This window comes from Dama dama, chromosome 21 (assembly GCF_033118175.1).
Source record: "Dama dama isolate Ldn47 chromosome 21, ASM3311817v1, whole genome shotgun sequence".
Lineage (NCBI taxonomy): Eukaryota > Metazoa > Chordata > Mammalia > Artiodactyla > Cervidae > Dama > Dama dama.
In genome coordinates, this window is record NC_083701.1 from 10,777,511 (window position 1) to 10,803,582 (window position 26,072).

The following is a 26,072-nucleotide window of genomic DNA, read 5'->3' on the forward strand; positions in this document are numbered from 1 at the left end:
CCGCTTAGCCCTGTGAGTCTCCTAATCTTGGGGCAGATTTCTGCCGGACCTCAAATTTGCCCCTGTGATAGTGGGAAGGGCTGGAACAGAAGCCCAAGAGAATGGAGTCCTGGCTCTGGTTCTCCGGATACTGTTGCAGGCCTTGGGCCACCACCACGTCTCCCTTCCAGGCCTCAGGGTTTTCATCTGTGCAAAGGCAGAGCTGGACTAGATGGTCCCATGACTCTTCTCAGCTCCAACATTGCCCCTTCAGTTTGTCAGCCTCAGACACATGTTGGAAGTCTGTGGCTATCCTGGTGAGTGACCTCCACTTCAGAATCTTGCCACCCAAAGCCCAGAGAACAATTAATTATTTGTAGTAATGGGAATACCCCTTGTTTACAGTTTTCCTAGTATAACAGTTTAACATTACTGTCATCTAATGAACTGTCTTAAAATGTTAACACCAAATCAGAAGCAAGAGTTAAAGCAAAAAAAAAAATTATTGAGATGAAATTTCATCTAACTAGGGGATGAAGTCTGCCCTTTCTCTCAGCGTTCTGGATAATTGCATTTTGATTAAACAGAAGGGAAAAAATAAAAACCAAACGTCATTATAAACATCATCACACTTTGCTATCTTTCAGGCAAAATGATCATTCAGACAAAATGATCAACATGACCATTGTATTCTCCTGTCAAGAAATACTGATCACTAGGATTTGATTTCTTTCCTTCTGTTTCTCTCTAAAGGTGGGATGCAAATTAAGTGGCAGGCCCCTTCTTTTTGCATATGAAAGGCCAGAAGACAAAGAACACTTTTAATTCAAACTCATTTTACTTTAGCATTTGACTTGGGCAAGTCAATCCCCCAAGAGGTCCATTTGTTTCCTCATTCAGGCAGTTACTGATTATTCAACTACTTAATGAACTATGATTTGCCAAGCGTTGTACTGGGTCCGAGCTGTCTGGGAGCTCACTGTCCGGTGGTATTACTAGCAAGTCATCAGGCTCAGTGGACATTGCTCTCATTCTAGCATGACCGAATAGTGATCCCAGGTAGTCAGTAAAGACCTTCCCGAGGAGGTGGGTGTTACGTTGAAATCTACAGACAAGCAGGAGTGAGGCAAAGGATGAGTGAACAAGACCCCCAGGAGGAGAGAAAAAGCAGGGCGGCTCCTCAGGACCAAAGCACATGCTTCTCCTTCCCCTCTGAGAACACTGATCTGAAGTTTCTACCCCTAAAAATTCCTGAAATACTGGGCAGTGGTCTTGAAGAGGAAGCTGTGTTTTCCGAGTTGGCTGATTCTATGACAAGCTGCTGAGTATCTAATTGTCTGTGTTCAGTCTTGATATAGAGGAAGCCACAGGCAAATTTTCTTCCATAGGTAATTTCTTTTGAACCACTTTTAACATCAAATTAAGCTCTGATGTTCATTGGATGGGACATCTGCAGGCTTTAGGGATAGACACCATGATGGGTTCTGGACATTTCCCTGAAGTCCATCTGGACTCTTCCAGTAACGTGGCTTTTACTGACAACAAAACTCCCCAGACTGCTCTTAGTCCGGACTCTGAAGATAGCAGCTGAGTTCAGCCAGGAATTAGAGGGATCTGGTTTTTCACTCTCTTAAGAAAGGCAAATGGATTTGAAGCCATCCAGAGAGCACTGAGTGGATTAAGAACGCAATTTGATCCATTAACTTTGATGCAACATCCCCACTTTCTCTGAAGTTCCAGAGATAGACTAAGGTGGACAAGATAAAGGGAGAGATGAGTTTGTGGCTTGTATGGAATTGCAGCTCTGGAAAGGAGCATATAAGTTGGCACAAGACATAGCCTGTGGCTCCCCCATGGCCAATAGCTGGCTGAAACTTTGCTAAACTCATTGGAGTCTTCTTTCACCAGGGATTGACTAGTTGTTTCAGGAGCCCTAAACATCTGAGGAACTGGACCCAAAGAACGCAGTGGTGGTTTATTTTTATTTATTTTTACTTTTGATCATGCGGAGAGGCATGTGGAATCTAATTTCCCCGACCAGGGATCTTCACCAATGGACTGCCAGGCAAGTCCCAATAGTATTTTAAATATGTGAAGATAATTGTATGATATTTTAAATGTGTAAAGGTAGGTAGGAAGAGAAAGCAAAAGTCTGTTTGTTTGTTTGTTTTACTTATTTCCTCAATTTGAAAAAATAGAAGTGGATTTAAGTTTTATTCATCTTGGTGCCAGTTTTGCTGGGCTGAGATGTGTCATTGTAAAAGTTCTTCACTGAGTTATGTCAAGATTTTCCCATCTTTTCTCCATGAATACCTTTCATTGTTCTGACCCAGTGCAATTTATATATATCAAAGTTTTTCTTTCCAAAGAAAATTGCATTTGATGTGAGTGAATTTGCATTCCCTCTTTTTAAAGTGAGCTAGCACATGTGTCATGACCCACCATTACTACTGCTCTTCACAAGGAAATGAATGGTACCAACATAAGATGATTCAGTTCCAGCCCAGAGCACAGACAGACACTGGATGTTTCTGTTAGCCTGGCCAGCTTCATCTTGACTATTTGTGTATGTACTTATTTTCATTTCACCTGGAGTCTACAAGGAGTTATAGCCCTAATTCCTTGGGTATTGATGGAATTTTTTGAAAGACCGTCACATCTCAAGGATCTTCAAACTACTACTGTGAATTCCAAGTTATGAACCACTAGATTCCATTGTGTCTTTCCTACTCTATGACTTTTGTATCATTTTTAGTCCCTTAAAGGATTCTTCTCACAGCTTGAGATAAGAGCTCCATACAAGTCATACATGGTAGCCCCCACTCAGGTGTCCATATCTTGAGAGTACTTAGACACAGGACTGTTCTGAAGTGATAAACTCAGAAACAAACATTAGGAAACTCAGAAACAAACATTAGGAATAATGATAGCCAAGAAGAGCTAAATTAATTACATCAATCTAATAAAGTGTGTGATAGAAAAGTTAGGATAACAGGATGTAGAAACCAGGAAGCAGTCTCTTCTTTTCCCAGTTTTGTCCTGCTATTGTAACCCCCCAGGGTTCTTGGCCTCCTGTATACAGAGATTGATCAAAGGCCAGACAAGAAATTCAGGCAAGGCTTTACTGGGGCCCCTGCTGTAGCAGGAGGGAGCAAGAACAAGTAACAGATTCCCTTGCTTGCTCATTCCCCAAAGTGGGGGCGAGCTCCTTCCTTATATGGGATGAGGGTAGGGGTGTATCCAGGGGTCTGGCCAGAAGGGTGGCTTAGGTCATTTGTCCACCCTTTAGGTGGTGTTGTGTGCAGGGGGCATGCACAGTACCCTGCTTTTGCTACCAACTCCCTGTTTTTGCTCCTGGCTCTTCGGAAGTGGCAGTTGGGCTTTTTTTGGTCTTTTTGTATCTTTTGTTCAGAATTTGCTCCAACTGCACATGCACGCAGTTAATTTTAGTCCCTTACTATTTCTTCCTGTTCTGTTGTTTGTGGAGAGGTGTGTTCAGGTGCAAGCGTTGCAGCACTGCAGCCAAGGGTCCCAGGTCCCAGTCTGTCACCCCATCTCTGTTGAAAAGTTTAGAGGCTGGATTCTTGAAGGTCAGTAATGTGAGCTCCTTTGAAGCTGAATCCAGGAAAGCATCAGTCACTAAACTTAATCATCAAATTGTATAATAAGACCCATAGACTTATGGCACCAAATATGAGCAATTTATCAGCAACTCTTGATAGAATGTAATGGTTAGATAGCATCACCGACTCAGTGGACATGAATCTGAGCAAATTCCGGGAAATAGTGAAGGGCAGGGGAGCCTGGTGTGCTGCAGTCCATGGAGTCTCAAAGAATCAGACACGACTTAGCGACTGAACAGCAACTTGATGTAATACTTAAGTCATATTCCTCAATGAAAAGAGTTACTTCAGAACCTTTTAAAAAAGATAAAAAGGTAATTCTTATATTTAAATTTTCTGCAAATTTCTGTTAAGTAAACAAAGACACAGATATAACACACACACATTAATTTTTCCCATGGCATTAACATTTCTGAAAAGCCTACATCACTGATGTTCACAAGAAATCTGAATAACTTCGGTCCTGATAGATGTTCGTTTATTCATTTCCTGAGCTGAAATTATCTGATTGCCAGCCCAATTCATTGCCAGTACAAAGGGTCACTTGGTCAGTGGGCTAGTGGCCACCTCTCCAGCCACAGCTGATTACATTTTGGTCCAGTCATTTCAGTGCTGTGAGTACTTTGATTCACACCTATCCTGTGGCTTTATAAACAAGCCATCAATGTGTCGGCTTCTCTCTCCCCAGCTCATGAGCCACATCCAGAGCGGAAGTCCTGCCTCCCTCCCTAAAGTCCACACCATCCCTCTCATCCACTCCACCCAGTCCTGAGATGAGGTCCAAGCCGGACTTTGCACATCTCTTCCACACATTACTGTGGATGTGATATTTTAAAAGCTAATAATTCAATTGGCAGCTTGCCCCCAAATCATCTAACTTCAAAGTGGTCACATCTAAATGGATGTGCCAAGGTCTGCTTCAGCCAATTCTGCAGCAGTTTAGCAACTATTTTTGATTAAAAATGGCTCAAGTATATAATGACAGGAGTACAATCCTATTCCCAAAGTGAGATTAGCGTCTTTCTAAGAAATTCAGAGGATGAAATCAGACTTAAGGGATCCCGAATTAGTTAGCAGATGGGTCAAACAGAGCCAGACAAACTCCTGGCCGGACAGAATCAGTGTCAGGCACCGCTTGTCCTGGATTAACCTGGCTCTGAGGTCCTTGGACCAGGGCTCCGGGACCAAGTCTTGAATGCTGGAGCTTCCCTCTGTGGGCTCCGGGTAACCTTGTTTCGAGAGCTGTGCCCAGTTACCTGGAATTGTGGTCAGTCCAAAAATTCAGTCACAAATGACCATTTGCCCACCTCTCAGCCACAAGGAGGGCCTTCCTAGGTGGCACTAGTGGTAAAGAACCCTCCTGCCAATGCAGGAGACCCAAGAGACCTGGGTTCGATCCCTGTGTTGGGAAGATCCCCTGGAGGAGGGCATGGCAACCCACTCCAGTGTTCTCGCCTGGAGAGTCCCATGGACAGAGGAGCCTGGCGGGCTACTGTCCACAGGGTCGCAGAGAGTAGGACAGGACTGAAACAACTTAGCACGCACGCAGTCCAAAGGCAACCAACCAGCGTGCCTGTGTCCAAAGCCAGGAGCCACTAGTAGGATGAACTGAAACAAAGAATGAGGCATTTAATGTCAGACAAAGGACCCTGAGAAGCAAACCTAGCATATCTGCGACCTAAACCCCCAAATAAGTAAACTGTTTTGATGATCTGCCTTATCAATGTTAGTTAAAAGTTCAAGAGTGAGTTTGTGGGGTTCAAATCAGCAGCAAATTAGTAAATGTTTATTGTGGAATCTGCCAGAATTTGGGATACCTCCCTGTTACTGTTTTGTTCTCTTAATCACACACAGTTTGAAATTTCAGACCACAAAGTGACAAACGCGCTTATACATTTTTTATTCCCTATCCAATGCAGCATCCAGCCAATATTCGCACACTTCTGCTGCTGCTCCAAAGTGGGAAGCAGTGAAGGCTCAAATAGCCCAGGCCCCAGACTGACATTGTTTGCTGACAATTGAGAATGGGGAGCCAGGCTACAGAGGGGTACTGGAATCCTGGAGCAGGCTGGCTAGAAATGTCCGGATTATTATTTCAGCCAACAGAGTGGACATTCTGATGCTTGTTATTTCGTTTCCTGGTGCAGAAGCTACGAGCCTATTATGAAAATTCCTTCAGCTCTTCCTGTAGTTGTATTCTGTAAACCTCCTCCCACAGTAAGATCTCATTAAACATTCTTTTGATTTGTTTGGGAGACAGGTGATGATGGTATAAATATCTTAAAGAGAGAGAAAGTAAGCAATAGCCCTAATTTTAAAAAAAGCATCAGGCATATCATTTGAATGTGACATTTCATTTTTGTCTCAGTACAGACAGGGAAAATTGTGGCAATCTTGGCTAACACCGCTTGCTTATAAAGAATGGTCTAATTCACTAGAACCTCCATGTTTTTCAGAAGGAAAAATTGTTACATGGCAGGTTCTGGAAAGCTCCATGTGGATATTTTCCCTGGGACCCCCAGCTCAGCGTTTACCCAAATAAATACCACCTAGAACTTTCTTACCATAAAAACATGACATGCATACCCAGAGAAATCTCTGCTCCCCATCCCTGGATTTGAGGGGAAAAAATAATAATTGTTCCACTTTCAAAAGCAACAAGCATTCTTCCTGGAGCAAATAATTTTGGACTAGATCACCTCAAAGCTTTTCCAAGTGAGCTTTCATAAAAAGAACACAAAAATAACTTGAAGTCTTCTCTTCTGGGGACTGGTTGAGGGTGGTTAATAGAAGTAGAAGGAAAAAAATGAGCTTTCCTGGTGGCTCAGTGGAAAAGAACCTGTCTGCCAATGCAGGAGATACAGGAGACTTGGTTCCGATCCCTGGGTCAGGAAGATCTCCTGATTAGGAAATGGCAACCTGCTCCAACATTCTTGCCTGGGAACTCCCATGGACAGGGGAACCTGGGAGGCTACAATCCACGCGGTCACAAAGAGTAGGGCACGACTGAGCATAGCACAGAATAAAAACGAGCTCTAATGTGTGCACCTGGGAGCCCTTATTCAGGCTTGGTGTTTGTTCCTGGCAATTTCTTCTCCCATTGGCCTATAGTTGCAGGACACAGAAAATGGGTTAGGGACTAAAACATACAATTTCTGCCTTTTCCGCAATCCAAACCCTGCGGGTGACGAGTTTGAAGTGGAGCCACAGAGGCCTCCAGGTGAGGCTTAGGGAGATGGTGCCGTAGAGGTGATGGGAGGAAGCTCTGCAGCAGCTGAGGAAGCTGCTGGGCATACCTGCTTCGGAGTGCAGCCTCCAGCCTGAGGCTGGAAACAGCCAAGGTCTGGGGAGAGGATAAGCCATCTCCGCATAAGAGACAGAGGTCCCTGTGAGACTCTGAGCCTGCTGGGATGGGCATCTTCCCTGGGTCTTTCCCAATCAATAGCGAGCTGGCCTACAGTGCAGGATCCCAATCACAACTACCTATCAATTAATCTCAAGACTCCATCTCCAGCAGGGCTAAAAGATGACACCCTTTCACTGATGAGTTTAACCTTTGCTTTATTCTGGTTCATGGGAAACACTCAAGCTGATGTTTATCCAGGTTCATGGGAAACACTCAAGCTGATGTTTATCCAGGCATTGGTCCCAGAAAGGACAGTAGGTTAGTGCTTTCCCATCTGTGACCTCATGTTCTGGATTCCAAACACCTGAATAAAACCCCATGCTGAGAAGCATCATAAAGCTGCCTTTCAAGGTTCTTGCTCTTGGCTGGAATTCTCTTAAGCTGTTGTGGCAAATGCCTGTTACCCCAGGCTGATCAAAAACTAGGCATTTAATTGAATAGTAGGAAAACAAACTACCTCTTATTTAATAAATGCAATTTGGTAAACAAAGTCTAAATTTGGAGTCCGTTTGGGGGAGGACAGGAAAAGCATCACCAGACTTTTGGTAGCAAGAGATTGAAAACAATGCCCTAAGAATAGTCCGACACAGCCATTCAACCTTTCATTCATGCATGCATTCATTCATTCCAAAAGTGCTTATTAAGAATCTATCAAATATGCCAGATGCTGAAGGCTTAGTTACGGGTAAAATGCAGTGTCTGGCCCTCCAGATCAGAGCCTAGAGGAACAGGCAAACCCACAATGAGGCGGTAACAATACATCACAGTAACTGCTGTGCTAAGGATACATGCAGACTCATAATAGGCTTCTCGCAGAAGATGATGTCTGAATTGGGTTTCAGAGAAGCAGTAGGACATTCTACCTAGCTGCCACACATTCAAATGCATAATATGTAGTAGACTGAGTAATTGTTTACTGGGTCATACTGCGTCAGTTGCCTAGGCTCCAACACAGGGTCTGATGTCGTTTGCATTCGGTCTGATTCAGTGCAGTAGTAACTCAAGGTATGCACAAACTGGAAAGCGTTGCTGTGTCCTATGTGGAAACCGTGTCACCTGTGAAGTGATTGGGAAAGCTGAAGCCATTAGCCTGTGGAAGAAAAGCCGAGGGGAGTAAATAGATTGTATTCACAAATCAGAAACAGGTCCACTAAGAGTTGCAAACAAAACCAGGGAAGAACTTTAGAGTACTGTTTCCAAAGTGGTCCTCCATGGACCATGGAGAGGAGATCTGAGCAAAAACTGTTTCATGGTTATAAAAGTTTGGAATATGCAGAGTTTAAAAGCCTGATTTCTGCAGAACTTATCAGTACCTTTATTTCAGTAATGTGTACTGTGAGACTCCAGTAGGAGGATATAAGAATTTTTTCATCCAACACACCAGTACTGAGTCCCTACTTTAGTGCCAGGTTCTGGCATACACAATCCAGACAAAGAGATTCGCAGAAGAGACAAAATCCTTTCTCTGGAGGAGCGTAGTGAGAATGGATGGCGGTAAACAAACAGTGGATCCACATTTCCCAAATCGATTGGTCCAGAAACCATTTTGTAAAGAAGCATTCCTTCATTCCTGTGTTCCTTAGAACAAGATTTTGGGGGAGGAGTTAATTAAGAGAATCTTGCGATGAAATAGAGGGATGATTTCCCCGGATTCCAGAATGGAAACTGTGCAGCATCTACACGGATGCCGTAGAGGGCGTTTGAAGACCGGAATATGTGATCCATAACAGCTAAAGTGTTTTTGACTCAACAAAACTGGATATTTCTAGAGTCTGCTATTTTATTGGGAGTAATTTGTTATTTGCTGGCACAAACTGATTAAGGAATACCAAAGTGTATGACTATCCATGAAGCCATAGGACCTGTTTAAAAGAAAAAGCAGGTTGTTGGTGTGTACAGATAAACATGATTCCGAAAGAACAGTCTTCTGGTCATAAAACAAATGATGAGTTTGAGAGGGTTTATATTCTCCTACCCCATTCAAATGAAGTTTACAAAATCCCAAGCTTCTCAGCAAGACCCTATGTTCGGAAACTTGGGTTCAGAAGGATCTCTGGTTTTCATCTAGACTTTGATGATTTTTCTTTTTCTCACACATCAAGGCATGCAGGAACTTATCTCCCTGACCAGGGATTGAACCCATGTCCTCTGTAGCTGAAGCGTGGAGCCTTAGCCATCTTAAATGCTGCTGAGTTGCTAGGGAAGTCCCAGAGGGTTTAAACAACTTGCACAAATTCATAGAGCTGGAATGAAGTTTAGAAAATTATGTTCCCAATGGTACTGGGCACACCTCAGTTTGTGTTTGGGGTCTGCTGTGAGCAGCAGAGTGTCTTTCCCACCTCCTCTCTGAGATAGAAGACTGAATTCTGATATTTCCAAACAGTGTAGAGAATTTCTGCCCAAGAAGCCAATAGGAGATCCACAGAGGGCAGGCTCCAGTCTCCTTCACCTTCTGAGATGCTGTTCTAAAAACATTTAACCCCAGAGCTCAAACCCTCTGCCCCAGTATGAACCCTGCTATTCGGTTTTCTAAAACACTGGTACCTGCTTCCTTCTCTTGGATCCAGCTCTCCTCCTCCATACCTCCTCCTGATATTTGTTTTTTTCTCTGCTGTTGCCTTCTTGGCACTCAGTGCTGAAATTAGCTTCAGTATCCTCAGAGCATATACTGGACTTGCTCGTGTTGGCCCCTGTGACTCCATCTTTTATTGTGTGGCTGGAGTAAAGGTTTTCAATAAATTCTACCAGTGATAAAGCCCTGCTCTAGAATTCTTTAGAGCCTATGAATTTAGGTTATGTTGAGTATCTCCATGAAGATTAAAAGAAAGAGTCCAACAGTGTCATAGGAGGAATCCTCATGGAATGGGCTAGTGGGCTCCATGAGATCAAAGCCCCTAGCTCTGGCTCCAGAGTCAGAGAGTCTGACCTGGCTGCAGAGAAGGCTGATGGCACATGAGTAGAATTCTTTGAGGCTCATGAAGTTCCAATACTTTGGCCACCTGATTCGAAGAGCCGGCTCATTGGGAAAAAACCCTGATGCCGGGAAAGATTGAGGGCAAGAGGAGAAGGAGGTGACAGAGGATGAGATTGGTTGAATGGCATCACTGACTACTCAATGGATGTGAGTTTGAGCCAACTCCGGAAGATAGTGAAGGACAGGGGGGGAGCCTGGCGTGCTGCAGTCCATGGGGTCACAAAGAGTCAGGCATAACTTAGTGACTAAACAACCACCGCAACATGGGTATATGCAGGATTCAGGCAGGAGGACCTCCAAGGTGTTCTATCAGCTCTCACAGGCTGTTATTTCATGACTGCATCATCTTATCTCAGTCTAGCCTATGGTCTAACATTGGCCAAGATGAGAGGCTAGCAGAGAAAAGAAGATGCAGTGAGTGTGTTCGGAGGCAGAGCTTTCTCTTCCCCTCTACAGAGGTACTACATCTTCCACCTCTTCTCAAGAAATCTTTTGGGGAAGGAGATGAGCCTTGCTGTCCTTATATCCCTCCAGCTCCAACTCTCATGTTTTGGGTCAAAGAAGTTGAAATTGGAGCTGTGAGGGGTGTTACATTTGGCTGGATCCCGAACTGGTTGATCTTGTCACCTGCGGCTAAGATGTCAGGAGACAGAGTTCCCTCTGCCTAATCTGCTGGGTCTTCCTAAGCCAGTGCTGTTTCTGCATCCATGTGGCCACACCCAATGATCAACCATGGTGGTTGTGCCTTTCCCCACCTCCTGCTGTTTAACCCTGTGAAATGGTGAGAGGTTGCAACTGCTTGCATTTTTGCCTGAAGGAAATTAAACACATATATCTATATGAAAATATAGATATATAACAGTCTATGGGGAAAAAACATTCATCAAGTGTAAAAGGTCTAACAATCTCCATCAAGTTTAAGTAGCAGATTCTGGCTCATTTGACTGTCCATGAGAAATGCTAAAAAACAAAACAAAACAAAACAAAAAACAGTGCAAGCCATTGGTCCCCAAGTCTCTCCACCACCATTCAAGGAAAGAGCACATGAAAATGTGGAATCTACTTGGCTGGAGAGGATCATTTCTGTGGGCTTTTCAGCTCTGTTTTCCCTTCTGTTATTTGTATTGGTTTTCTTTCTCTCAAACCAGGTTTGTGCCTGGTTAGAGAAAGGCTCTTGGTTAACATTTGCAAACCGACAACTCTCCCAATACCTGAACTGAAGGAATTCAGTGCACCTACACAGAGGAAAGGTCCCCCTTGATATACTGTTTTTCCAGGTTGTGTTTCTGGGAACCAAATGCTAACTTATCGACTTCTGTAGGTTTCACTGAATACAACTGCATGTTACTGTTTGCAATGCAACCTAATCTGAACACATTGCCTTTCTTTTTAATCCAAAGGGGACTAGCAGGTTTATTGTGTTTGCATGTGCTTTCCCCCTAGACTCTGGCTGCCCTAACAAGAAATTCAATAAATCTACTTCCAAACCATCTTGCACAAGCTTTGCATGTCCAGTCTGGGCCTGAGGAAATTAACAAGAGAATAGAACATACCATCGACTTGCGGAGTGGTGATAAATTGAGAAGAGAGCATATCAAGCCATTCTCACTGATGTTTAAAGACTCCAGCCTGGAGCACAAGGTAGAGCTGGGTCTCCACAGTGGCTCTTTTTCTGAAATAAATTGTCGTAAATGTTCATGGGACTAGAGAGAGAGCCCAGGGGCTGCGGTTTTGGTTGGTGTGTTTGTGTGTGTTTGTTGGGTTTGGTACTGTCTTTTCTTTTTCTCTTTGAAAATCATGAGTAGACCGAAGGCCATGAAAGGAGATGCTGGTTAGATAAAGAGAGCATCATTTGCTCTTTATGGAAAAGATGATGGAAAGAACAAAGGAGTTCCTTCCACTTTAAGATTATTAACCCAAGTGATGTTAGCACCCACTTGCCTTTGATTTTAGGTGAATCTGCTACCCTTGTAACCTACTATATGAAGGCACCCAATAACCTAATGCAAGCATTAGTGATAAACACTGTCTTTGTTAGACTGTAGACTCCTGTTCTCCCATTTTCCCAGTTGTCCGCTGCTCAGAGTTCCCCTGATGTATGCAGAGTACATGGTAGTGGATTCAGAATTGGATTCCAGTTCCACCTCTGCCACTTCCTTGCTGTGTGACCTTCAGTAAGTGAAGGCGTCTCTGAGCAGGAGATCTTCTCTGTACAATGAGGCTGATGAACATGTCTCCCTGATAATTTAGGATGAAATGCTCCAGGCAATGCCTTGATGAGATCAACTGCTCAAAAGTGGCCACCATTACAGTATTGATGATGACATGGTTTCATGCCCCTTCTCCCCTCCCCCCAGCACCAAACCATGAGTGGGTGCTGTCCCTGGGTAACTAGGCTGCTCGTTTGCACTGATGGAAGCTGACAGACCTTCCTTGGCTGAGCACAGGAGGTGCTCGGCATCTGCAGGAGCCTCCAGCAAGAACAGCAGGGGATTTGCAAGCAAATTTCAGGAGTTTGATTCGATACTCTGCAAAGCTCCAGTGAGCAATTTTTTGCAAGTTTGTTCAGCTGCCTGGGAGATTCTACTTTGCTGGGTTTAGAGAATTCACACTTCCAAGCACATGCTTTATTCCCAGTGAGTCTCTTTGATAACTATCCGAAGGTTGCAAACTCCAAAATTAAGATCTTTACCTGCGATTTACAGTTTGAATGTATTGTATCTATGTACTAACAAAACAAAAGGAAAAGAAACACTTTGCCTATTTAACAACCCACCCACCCCCAACCATTGCAGGTGGATATTTCTTGTTAGTAATATAAATTAAATGCATTTTCTATCCTGGCTTCTCCATTGAAGGAGCTAGGAAAGACAGGGTGGTCTTACAAAGAATCTTCTCAATTAGGCTGTGTAAATACCTGTGTCCAGAGCTGTACAAAAACTCCTTTATTCATTCTTGCTGAAGATGTACTTGCTTCACTGATGACCTGACCCCTGCAGACTAGAGATCATTTCTAATGTAATTTTATTCAATAATATCTGGTGCTGACCTGCAGGCACTGGTGTTGGAGGGGGAACGGATCTAGAGGAGGCACTATATATCAGAGGTTGATTTCTATGACCAGGGAGGTTCTTCTAGGAGAAGCAAGGGACAGCATCCCCTCCTGAACAGACACGTGGGGATTAGGTCACTGAGAGACCAGTCTTACACCATCTAGCACGTGCTCTGCATCACATGGGCTCCCAGGGGCGGGCAATTGAGGCACACCGGATAGTGCTCACTCCCCTCATGTCACAGAGACAGTCCTCGTTGACTCCTGCTCAGAGACCCTCTCGGGGGGCAGCACTACTGCTGAGCAGAGGATGTATCAAAAGTAGTAACCAGTGGTTATTTCATGCTGGAGAAGGACATGGCAACCCACTCCAGTATTCTTGCCTGGGAAACCCCATGGACAGAAGAGCCTGGCAGGTTACAGTTCATGGGGTCACAAAGACAAGAACTGCAGTTCACGGGGTTGGACATGACTAGCAACTGAACAACAGGCACCATTCTAAGTTATGTGTTTTCCTGGTGACTCAGTGGTTAAGAATCTCTGCCAAGCAGGAGATGCGGGTTCAATTCCAGGGTCAGGAAGATCCCCTAGAGAAGGAAATGGCAGCCCACTCCAGTATTCTTGCTGGGAAATCCCATGGACAGAGGAGCCTGGCAGGCTACAGTCCATGGAGTTACCAAGAGTCAAACAGGACTTAGTGACTACATAACAACAATTTCTAAGCTATGAGCACAAACTGACTAACAATGACAGTATGAAATATTGGGTTGGCCAGAGTTCATTAGGGTTTTTCATAAGATGTTACAGAAAAACTCAAACAAACTTTTGGACAACCCAATAGATGTTATAATGAGCCTCCTTTTATACTTGATGAAATGGAGGCAGGGAGAAATGATTCAATAGCCCACCCAAATTCAAGCTGTCAGTATCGGGATTGCAGTCCGAGCTCACTGTGACCCCAAAGCCAGTGCTCTGGTCTGGTCAGGACACTGCCACTCCCAGGAGCCCTGAGGATCTATTCCCCCAGGCCCTTGTCTAGAGAAGGCAATCCTCTGCCATCTTCGTTCTCTTCTCTTTGAACTTTGGATGAAGTAGAAGGCGCAGGGCAGGGATTTGGGAGAGGGGTCAGGTAAGAAAGGTCCCAGAAGCCTTACCAAAATAAAAGCAGAGCCTTCAAATCCACAGGACTCCAGAATTAAAGCATAGCATCTGTGTCTATCTAGTCTGTGGCCAGTGTTTCGGTATACTGGCCTATTGCATCCTCAGGGAAACATTACTATCTCGCTCACTTTTATAAGAGAAAACTGAACCTCTTAGGGGTTAAGTAGAGGTTATAGATCTCAGAATCTGGTTGCCATATTTCATCGACTCTAAGGTACCATCGACTGTGAGGTGTTTGGTTTCTATGCAGCACTAAGAAAAACCACCCAATGGCCAGAGTCAACAAGGAAACTCACATGCCTCTCCCTGGGTACTGGTTAGATGAAAAAACAAGCGTACAAAAATCCTCTCCAAGAAGTGGAACTCCAAAATGGAATCCACTTGGTTTTGCCACCTGAGTTCGCGCTCTGAATGTGATCTTTAAAAAAAAGTCAGGCAGAGAATTTAAAATGGTCTCTGCCAGCAATGCAGGATTCCTAGGTTTGCTTCCTGGGTCAGGAAGATCTGCTACCCACTCCAGTATTTTGGGGCTTCCCTAGTGGCTCAACTGATAAAGAATCCGTCTGCCATGCAGGAGACCGGGGTTTGATCTCTGGGTTGGGAAGATCCCCTGGAGAAGGGAAAGGCTACCCACTCCAGTATTCTGGCCTGGAGAATTCATGGACTCTAAAGTCCAAGGGGTCGCAGAGTTGGACATGACCAAGACTTTCACTTCACTGGGTTCATTTTGCCCCCTGGTGACCAGTAGCAGCAGTCACAAACCTCCCTGGAGGAATTTAAGATTTTAAGTCTTCACTGACAGTAAGATAACTTTCTGATTTCAGTGTTAAAAGGTAGGGTAAAATTTGTGCATCTTAGATTTGTTGAAATATTTGCTGTATTTGTGACACCAAAGTCTTTTCTCTTCCCACTGCCCTACCCTGCTTTTTGAGAGCAAGTTTGGACCATAAAGGTATACCTTATGAGACAAAAACTGGAAATGGAAACAATGATTTTTACCTTGGAAATTCCGTAGGAAGAAAAAGCTTCATTCTGTTTGAACAATATAAGTGAAACTGTTTTCCTCTCCATGTTTATTTGTGAATTGGAGAACATGAAAAACTGCTTTGAAATGTCATCCAGACACTTCTTGGTTACATTAGCTTATAAAAATTAGCATATGTAGCAAGTGTTATGTGAAATGGGACATTTTACCCACCTCCCAGTATTACATAAATACTTGTTGAGCGATTGAAGACTCAGGTTAGTAAGGAGAATCTTTGAGGAGATTGCCTCACCCTTGAAACTGGCCTCAGGCTATATGTTGTGAATCCTAAGATCCAAAAGACATGGGTTGCTTTTGGTCTGACTCTTGGTGGTGGAGTTTCAGGAGAGAAGAATGTAATGTTCTGCTTACTCCCTCCCATGTCATCTCATGGTGGTTCACACATGTCCACACAGAGAAATCTTCCGAGTTAAGCTTCAGAAAGTATGCTCATGACTCCTGTGTCTTAACCAAGTTTGAACAGCACAATTTCCTTCTCTGTCCTCAGGTTTTCTCATCTGTGAAATGAGATGGTTGGGCAGCTCCTGGTAGCTTTCAGCCGTCAATGCTTTGAGGCTGTGAGTTCCCGGAGGTCATGATGAACACATGTCCTGGTTTGCCCAGTTTACATCCATTTTCTCAATGTAATTATAAATAGCAGCTCCAGTCACTCAAAAATCACACGGGTGACAAGTCATGTGACCCCAGGCTTGGATCTTGGCCAGGTTAGAAGTAGTGATTCTCAACATCTTCACCCCCCTGCAACCACATGAGATTTCTGGGAAGACTCCAGAATGGGAGCAGAGCCCTTATCCAGTTATCTAAGGTCCCCTCCACTAAAGAATTTTCTGCCCATCTTTCACTTTCAGCTAAAATTTCCTAAGGGAGCTTACAGATCTCACAGGCAAAAAAAAATTAGAACTGTGATAAAGAGATGTAGGAATCACGGCATTTGTCACATACTGTCAATCACATTGGGTTTTTTCTTCTATTATATATGAATTTTTTTGCTAAAAAAGGTAATGCATTTGCCCTAGCGAAAGCTTATACCAAGCATATAAGGCAAAATGAAGAAAATGACACCTCTTATGATCTCAGCCCACAATACCCATTGTTAATATTTTGTCATGTGTCATCCTAGTCTTTCATGAGTGTGATTCTTTTTACCTACCCATGCAATGTGTCTATTAAAACAGGGCCATTTTATACATCATGCCTTGTAAGACAATGTTAAGCATTCTTCACTTGAACTTTTCCCCACAGTAATAAATATTTAGTTACAAAATATTTTTTGTAACTGCAACTATTCCCATGCATATTTTAACTACCTTTGGCTTTTGTTCCCTCAGTTTTTAACTATTACAAATTATAAATTGCATTGCCATTACCAGGGTCATAGTTAAATCATACATCCATGTTTAATTATTTTCTTGGGATACAATCATAAAAATGGGCATAAGAGAATGCACATTTTAAAATACTTGATGTGCATTCTGAAATAACCCTCAAAAATTGTGCCTATACTTTTTAAAAATTGCTGACTTGATAAGATACAAGGAGCTTCTTCTTGCCATATTTAAAAAAAATTATTATTGAGGTTAAATGTCTTTCTGTACATGTTTTTTATGTTTTGGTCTTTATATTTCTTCTTTTGTGATCGTCACATTTGTCTTAATTATGTGACTTGAATGTTTGTCTTAATTGTTTTCTTTTATTGTGATGCTCATTTCTGTCTTATTGATTTGTGAGTGTTCTTTATATAGTGAGGATCTTAATCCCAGAACACTTATAGAAAGGTGATATTTCTCAGCCTCTACCCCTTATTTCTCTTCTAGAACAAGGCTCTAAATGAAGTTTAGATGAGGAAGGCAATTAATTACAATTACTTTGGTTTCCAAGCCAAAGAAAGACTTTAGTGCCTTTAAGAGAGCTTAATCACACGGAAATAGTTACTGGAGTGACTTCACTCAACTTGATGTTACAAAAACATCAGGACCACCTCAGAATGAGGCAGCTTCTTTATTTTGAATAAAGATTAAGATATGTGTAGTACACACTTCAAAATTGATTGAAAATTTATGTTTTGATGTAGAGTGTTTTATGTTTGAAAGTGAAAGTGAAAAGTGAAGTCGCTCAGTCGTGTCGGACTGTTCGTGACCCCATGGACTGTAGCCTACCAGACCCCTCCATCCATGGGATTTCCCAGGCAAGAGTACTGGAGTGGGTTGCCATTGCCTTTTAGTGGGCTGTTAAAAATCAAACCATATCGATGGCAATTAGATTTCCTTCCTTCTTTCAATGCCAGTATTTTCCTGTTAAATTCTGAAATTTTTTCTTTGAGAAATCAAGGCCTCTTTTGTCGCCCTTACAAATTTAAGCAATAAAAAGCCTCTTTGTCCTAGGCTAATAGTTTTCAAATTTGAAGATCTTGTTTAAAATGTACCCCTGCCCATCATTCTGTCCCTAAGATTCTGATTTTGCAGAGGGACCTACATTTTGAGAAAACCCTCCTGGGATTCTGTTGTCCTGAGTTGCCAGCCACATTTCTCCATCCTTGGCTGTACTTTGAAACTTGGGCTAGTCACTTGCTTCATGCCTTCAGGTCACGTCAAAAGGTCCTGGGTTCATAAGCAAGGTCCACATGGTCTCAGATAAGCCTAGAAGGATTGTCTTCATAAGCCTTCCAAGGGCTCAGGCTTGGGGGTCAAACAGACACTGGTTCAAATCCTACTTTGAAAATAGTTGTAGGTGCAATGGAGACTTGATTAACTTACAGATCATTATTGGATAATAACAAGTTGATAGACACCCCTGCATACATGCCAAAGCTTCATTTATTTCACAAGTATTTGAGTGAGTGAAAGTCTCTCAGTCATGTCCGACTCTCTGCAACCCCATGGGCTATAGCCCACCAGGCTTCTTTGTCCGTGGGGGTTCTCCAGGCAAGAATATTGCAGTGGGTTGCCGTTTCCTTCTCCAGGGAATCTTCCCAACCCAGGATCGAACCCATGTCTCTCGCATTGCAGGCAGATTCTTTACCATCTGAGCTACCAGGGAAGCTCACAAGTGTTTGGTCTTTGCTAAAAGACAGAGGAAAGAACATAAACTTGTTTACTGAGTAGACATGACTTGAACCCAATTCCTGCTAAATACTGGCTGGGTGATGGAGGCCAAGGTGTTTGATCTCAGTGAGATGACGGTGATCATACCACCTGCCCTTCATTGGATTGTTGTAAAACTCAGATGACATAATACACATATAATAGATGTCTGAATAAATGCAATAGTTATTCTTTCCCTTTCTTTCTGGTGAATTCTATGCCAATCCAATTCTGGGTGAGGCTACATCCTCACTTAAACCTTACAATTCTACAGCTTCTTTAAAGAAACTACTTCATTAAAAACAGTGGTAAAGAGCAATCTTAATGTGTCTTATATCTCAGGGTACTAGGGTCACAACTTTCATAAATTCATAACCTTGTAAGGTATATAATAATCAAGTACACACCCGTAGCCCATAGATAGTGCTTGCTATGAACTAAGTTCTGTGCTGAATATTTCAAAACATTCATTTAATATTACTTTTATTATGTTCAGTAACCACATAAAAACAAGGATTTGTCACACAAAGAAACCTTTATATAATCCTTTGCTGAGTACAGTTGGTTCTTATATCTGTTCAGAATTTCACTCAGTTTTCTCTATCCTTTATAAAGAAAATCAAAGCTAACCAAAGGCTTAAGAGATTTCAGGAAAAATATGTCACAAACTTTGAAATATTTCTTCTTTCCATAAACTCATATTGCAGTTATAATGAGTGAACTAAAATAGGGAGGAGTTTCAGCAAAGCAGAGGAGGATAGCTAAATGAATGAAAAATCTCTTAAGATGTTGGATTCTGGGATTAAGTAATGAGAAAAAATGCTTTTGTCTATTTTGGGAAATGTTCAGAATGTGTTGAAGCACACTATTTCTTATTTAGATGCAGACGAGAGATACATGGAACACTGAACCAGTGATCTCTGGTTTTTGAAGGAATTATTCCTTTGTAGCCTCAGGTTACTCTTGAGTTTTATTGCTCTAGTAAGGTTCAGAATAATAAGAATATTTAGACCATCTTCTTCAGGTAAGATGGACAGATTTCAAAGATGCTTGGGGGGAAAATCATTCCTATTCAAACAATAGCTAAGTGAGAATCCTTTATATTCTTCATATTATCTTGTAAAATTACTGCTACTTCTACACCCTCTAGGAGGTCAAATGAGATCAAGGGCTGTGTCACTTGTGTTTTTTTTTATCAGATCAGTTAGCTAGCTCCAGTACCACAAAGCCAGCGTTTTCAGAGTCAGGAGGACCAATTTCATCTGTAATAATCAATGTAGAATGATACAGTTATGATGATTTCAACCTAAAGGTCATCATCTCAGTCTTTAAAAGTCATCTGATGTTTTATGTGTGGGTATAAGCATCATCTAAACCTACGGGCTTCTAAGCAAAAAGTCAAGGAGCAGTTATCATTCTCATCCCCTCACCATGGCTTGGGCGACTGGGTCCTCAAGAAAGGAAGAGTCTTTCCTCCCCACAGTGAGAGATTTGGAGAAGGGTGAGCTGGGAGAATGGTGGGTTGTAAGCTTTGTAAAAGTTCGTCTTGGAATTCTCATATGGCAATCCATCTCCCTCCCCAGGAAGACTATAATACATTGTGTGCATAGGCGCTCAGTCTTGTCTGACTCTTTGTGACGCCATGGACTATGCAGTCCATGGGATTCTCCAGTCTGGAATACTGAAGGGGGTGAAAGTGAAAGTGAAGTCGTTCAGTCGTGTCCGACTTTTTGCAACCCCATGGACTGTAGCCTACCAGACTCCTCAGTCCATGGAATTTTCCAGGCAAGAATACTGGAGTGGATTGCCATTTCCTTCTCCGGGGGATCTTCCCAACCCAGGGATCAAACCCAGGTCTTCCCAACCCAGGGATCAAACCCAGGTCTCCTGCATTGCAGGTGGATTCTTTACCAGCTGAGCCACCAAGGAAGATCATAATACATTGTCATTGTCAAGATAGATTTACAATACTATGTTATCATTAAGGATCTTCTGTCATTCCTGGGGTGACATCCTCTCTGTCTCACACTTCTGAAGCTGTCCATCTTAAATACGCATTAGCATGATTCCTTGTGACTTTGTTAAAGATGAGACCACCTGTGTTTGAAGGTCAGATCTCTTAGGAAGAAGTATACCAGTGAGACATTCCTCAGATACACCTGTCCCTCATAGAATTACCTCCTGGTAATATTTTGGTTAGACACCAAGATAGGAAATAGAGTCTATTTCAAAATATGAAAGGACTGAAAATTAGTTTCTTGGTTTTTACTGTAATTATGTCTTTCACCCAAATGATCTAATTTAAGAGTGCTCTAGTCAGTGCCTGGTCTCACAATGCATGGATCCAACAATAGAATGGAGGTTACATTCTTTAGTTCACTCATACAAAATGAGTAGATTGTCTCAGTTGAGATTCTTAACATATTAATTTATATTAGTGAGAGATGTGCTAGAAAACTATCATTCTTCAAATTAGATTTATCCAAAGATGGAATGGGCTGTCAACTGAGGGACTGACTTCTTCATCACTGGAAATGTTCCAGTAGGAGTTAATGGCTCATTTCTGAGGTTTTACCAAGTGAAATCAGCATTCATTAAAGTTAGATCAAGGTGACAAATAAAATCCCCACTCCACCTATAAAATTTTTCAATCCAAATAAATACATGAAAAAAAAGACAAAAATAATTGTGGTTTGGACTAGATTATTGCTTTGGTTTGAAGTGTCCTCTACAACTTGTAGAGATGTAAGAATTTAGTAAGTACCTTTTAGCTCATAGTCAAAATTGCTCCTTGGAATAAATGCTATGACAAACATAGATGGCATGTTAAAAAGCAGAGACATCGCTTTTCACACCAAGGTCTGTATAGTCAAAGGTGTGTTTTTTCCAGTAGTCATGTACAAATGAGAGAGTTGGGCCATAAAGAAGGCTAAATGCTAAAGATTTGATGCTTCTGAACTGTGGTGCTGGAGAAGACTCTTGAGAGTCCCTTCAACAGCAAGGAGATCAAACCAGTCCATCCTAAAGGAAATCAACCCTGAGTATTCACTGGAAGGACTGATGCTGAATCTGAAGCTCCGATACTTTGGCCAACTGATGCAAAGAGCCAACTCATTGGAAAAGACTCTAATTCTGGGCAAGATTTGGGGCAGGAAGAGAAGGAGAAGGGGGCAACAGAGAATAAGATGATTGGATGATATCACCAACTCAGTGGACATGAGTTTGAGCAAACTCTGGGAGATAGTAGAGGACAGGGAAGCGTGGTGTCCTGCAGTCCATGGGGTTGCAAAGAGTCAAACACAACTTAGCAACTGAACAGCAAGTACAACAACAAATTAGAGAATCTAGCAGAGTGGGGTGATTTCCCTCTGACCCACCTAGGATGATTTTCCAGGCCTGTCTCAGGCAAAGAAACATAAAAAACTAGAAACTCTGTCCATCACCTTTGTAAGCTAACTTCCCTAGTCACATCTCTGTAGATGAAGAATATAGAACGGGCTTTTCCTTGTGTGCGCACACTTCAGTTCCAAGCTTCCTTATGAAAGAGCTAGGAAGTCATGGGTCCTGATGGCTCTGAGTTCATTTATGAACATGTCTTTCAAGAGAATGCAGGGCCAACATCCACAGACAATGAACAAAATGGAACACAAGTTCTTCCTGCTGTACGTCCTTGGAAGGGAACCCAAGTTCCAACCTAATCAAATCAAGTAGGAAATTTTCATTTTTAAAACATTTTTTTAACTATTTGAAAGTTGGTGGTCCCTCTTATTCTGTTGCATTTAATAAAATCCACTGTATCTTTTATTTTCTTCCCTGTTATTCATTCACCTATTTAGGCCTTAGGAAAAGGGTTCTTTATTTTGCTTTCCTTTGTGATGAGGATCCATAAATTAATCATGAAAATGCAGCAGTGCCAATGTATTAGACTGATTCATGAAGTGTTTTAAGGTCCATTCTTTGCCCAGATCATGCTTCACTTTCATTCTAATGAAGATTTACATAGACTCAAATTTTTAACACGTTTTCTTTCTTTGTATTGTAAACCACATCACTGAAATATGATCGTTCGCCTTGTGAAGATGATTTTATCTTAAAAACAGCAAAATCTCAGCAGATAAATGTTAAGTAGTTAGAATAGGAAAAAAGAGTCCAGAATGGTGGTGGCTAAAAGACAAGGAAGGGAAAAGCCCCCGAAAATAGAACAAAGGATGGTCCGAGGACTGGAGTGGGGACCTCAGGTAGAACAAACAGCATTCCTGGCTAGCCCAATTTACATAGGGCAGACCCAGGGGAGGAGAAAAAATGTGTAAAAAGAGGAACCCAGGGTCCAGGGGTCTCTCTCTCGCTCGCTGTCTCTCGCTTGCTCTCTTTTCTCTTCATCTTTTGGACTGGCATGCCCTCACGCCTCAAGGATGTATTTTCCTTTATTTTCTAAATAAAAGTGAGCTGCAACATGGAGCTGTAACTCTGATCTGCCTGAGAGCTGTGACACCGTCTGTCCAAGAGCTGTGATTGTGACATGGTCTGTCCAAGGGCTGTGATGCTGTTCCATCGCTTCAGGTTTTTGTTGTGATGAGACAGAACCAAGGAAATTACACACTTCCCTGACATAATATGGACTTCCTTGGTGGCTCAGATGGTAAAGTGTCCGCCTGCAATGCGGGAGACCCAGGTTTGATCCCTGGGTCGGGAAGATACCCTGGAGAAGGAAATGGCAACCCACTTCAGTACTCTTGCCTAGAAAATTCCATGGATGGAGGAGCCTGGTGGGCTACAGTCCATGGGGTCGCAAAGAGTCAGACACGACTGAGCGACTTCACTTTCTTTCTTTCCCGACATAATATGGCCGATGAGACCTTGAACTTTGGGGTCAAACAGTCTAGAGTCCCTCTTTACAATCTGTGAGGTCCTGCTTGTGTTACTCAATAATTCTAATTTTCAGTTTCATTATCTGCAAAATGGGGATATGATAAATACAATCTTCTTAAAAATGTTGATATGATAATTAAATGAGATCATCCACAAGAAGCACATAGCCTATTGCCTACTCATTATTATTCAATTTGTTATACTAGATTTTGGCTCTTTTCTGAACTGACCCTTTCCTGAATCAACCAAAACCCTACACATTGAAAAATAATAATAGTTGTTCCTTTCTATCAGCAGGGCATTGATTCCAGGACCATAGATACCAAGATCATACAATGATGTAGTATTTGCACATAATCTACACGCATCCTCTCATATACTTCAAATCATCTCTAATTTGCGTACAATTCAATGCTATGTTAATAGTTGCAGATACAGTGTAAATACTATGTAAATAATTGCCAGTGAGTAGCAACTTCAAGTTTTGCTTTGGGAAACTTTCTGGAATTTTTTTTTTCATGAATATTTTTGATTTGTGGTTGTTTGAATCTGCTGGTGTGGAACCCCTGGATACAAAGGGCTACCTATAATCAAAATTCTAATCTAAGCTCTCAAAGGAAGCATTTGTAATTTGTTCCAAGTATTATGGCCTTTTTAATGGGTATTAATCTCATCCATAGTTAGCTCAGTTGCTGTCTTCAGGCCATTTCCTGTCCAAAGACAATGGTGTAGTAGAGCAAAAACTCCACTAGGAGCCAGGAGATGTGTCTTATTGTCTGAACTTTGCCACCAACCACTTGATTGACTTTGACCTGTTCTTTCCCATCTCTGATTCTCAAGTTCCTCATTTTTAATGTATGCAATGGCCAAGTCCTCTTATAGATCAAGGACTTGGTGAATTATAAGGGCCCAGAGGTCATTTCCAAGGACACTTTTTCCAAAGGTCCACGGAGAAAGGACAATTCTACCTGTTTGGTGAAGGATCTTTTAGGAGGCAAAGGAAGGAATAAGGACAAAGTATTTTCCTAAGACAAAAGATCACATAGGAGATTGTAATTCCCATTAGAAGAATCCTTTCTAACATGATGGACCCATCAGTCAGCAACATTTTGGGGTGCCCTACTGAGTGCAAGGTACAGTTTTGTACAGAAAAGTCGAAGACAGTATTCTAGAAAGCAACACTTGCTAGAAAATGTAACAAACACAGTAAGTCCCTTACATACGAGTGTTTATGCTGAGAACTTTCAAAGATGCAAGCGTGTGTTCTTCAGTGTCAGGTGGGAGTGAACTTGCAGCTTGCCCTCTGCCTCCTACTGCTGACGACCCTTCAGCCCTGCCATCTCCCACCTCCTCTGTCTCCTCCATCAGTAACTCTTCTTGTCTGTTCACTCGATGCCAGCCCCTGTATGCCAGCTGTTGTACTTTCCAAGGTACTGAAGATTGAAAATGTATTCTTTATTTTCTGTGTTTGTTTGCTTTTTACATGCTATTTTTGTGAAAAGTACTATAAGCTTATTACACAGTATAATACCATAGAGTGATTATGTTACTTACCTAGATTAACTTCGTTGGACTTACGAGCAAACTGGACTTACACGCTCTTGGAAAGGAACTCATTTATATGTAGGGGACTTACTGTATAGCAATAAAATATGTATAATTCATTGATTATAGTAAATAATTATATAAGGTTACCATGTGCTATATCCACGACTATTAAGCACTTTATGTATACCGACTCATTTCATCCTCCCAGCAACCCACCCAAGATAGCTTTTATTACTGTCCCCTTTTTCTGGGTGAGGAAACTGTGACATGGAAAACTTGGTAAATTTGTCCAAGGTTACGTTGCTCCTAAGTGTTGAAGCTTGGATTCAAACCCTGGTAGTCAAGCTCTAAATTACGCCATGCTCACCACTAAGACATAAAAGAGTAAATGGGGCCAAGTGAGGACAGAGAAGAGGCAAGATAAAGAGTCTAACTATGGCAGGAAGGAGAATACGTGTAACTTAATATAGCTGTGAACCAGAGCGTTCAGATCTTCACAGGTCAAGAGGAAGTGAAATGAATCACCACTCAGTCTCAGCACCCTCTCATTCTAAGCCAATTAGGGATGTTCTTTCCACAGTTCCGTCTCCTTTGCATTTCCAAAGTAACAATGCACTCCATTATGAAACCAATATTTTATATTTAATTGGTCTCATCTTCACAAATCTTATAAGTTTCTTCCTTTCTGTGACTTGTGCTAAGCACTGGAGCTCAAACATGAAAATGATAGCAGTTATTATTAAATTCTAGCATAACAAAATACAGTAAAATGGAACAGCTTTGCAAAACCTATGAATTATATTCATTTCCCCATTTGACAGATAAGAAAACTGAGGTGAAAAGGAATTGGCTTTGTTCACTGTGAAACACTGACAGGGTGGAGGCTTTGGGGGCCAAGTAAGTCCTCCTACTTTATCACCAACCAACTTGCCATTTGAAGAAAATGAGCTTGTTCAAAATCATGTTCATTGAGTCAGTGATGCCATCCAACTATCTCATCCTCTGCTGCTCTCTTCTCTTCCTGCCCCCGATCTTCCCAGCATCAGGGTCTTTTTCAGTGAGTCAGCTCTTCACATCAGGTGGCCAAAGTATTGGAGCTCCAGCTTCAGCATCAGTCCTTCCAATGAATAGTCAAGGGTTGGTTTCCTTTAAGATTGACTGGTTTGATTTCCTTGCAGTCCAAGGAACTCTCAGGAGTCTTCTTTAGCACTAGTTTGAAAGCATCAATTCTTCGGCACTCAACCTTCTTTATGGCCCAACTCTCTCAACTGTACATGACTACTGGAAAAACCATAACTTTGACTATATGGACCTTTGTCAGCAAAGTGATGTCTC

At 42.2% G+C, this 26,072-nt stretch overlaps 1 protein-coding gene across 1 annotated transcript in view; it reads left to right on the forward strand.

The window, feature by feature from the left end:
• ADCY8 (adenylate cyclase 8) overlaps window positions 1-26,072 on the forward strand; it is a 225,289-nt gene that overhangs the window by 127,790 nt on the left and 71,427 nt on the right. The window contains exon 8 of the mRNA XM_061122792.1: window positions 11,426-11,623. Coding sequence (XP_060978775.1) covers window positions 11,426-11,623 — 198 coding nt within the window. The remainder of the gene's footprint in view (window positions 1-11,425; window positions 11,624-26,072) is intronic.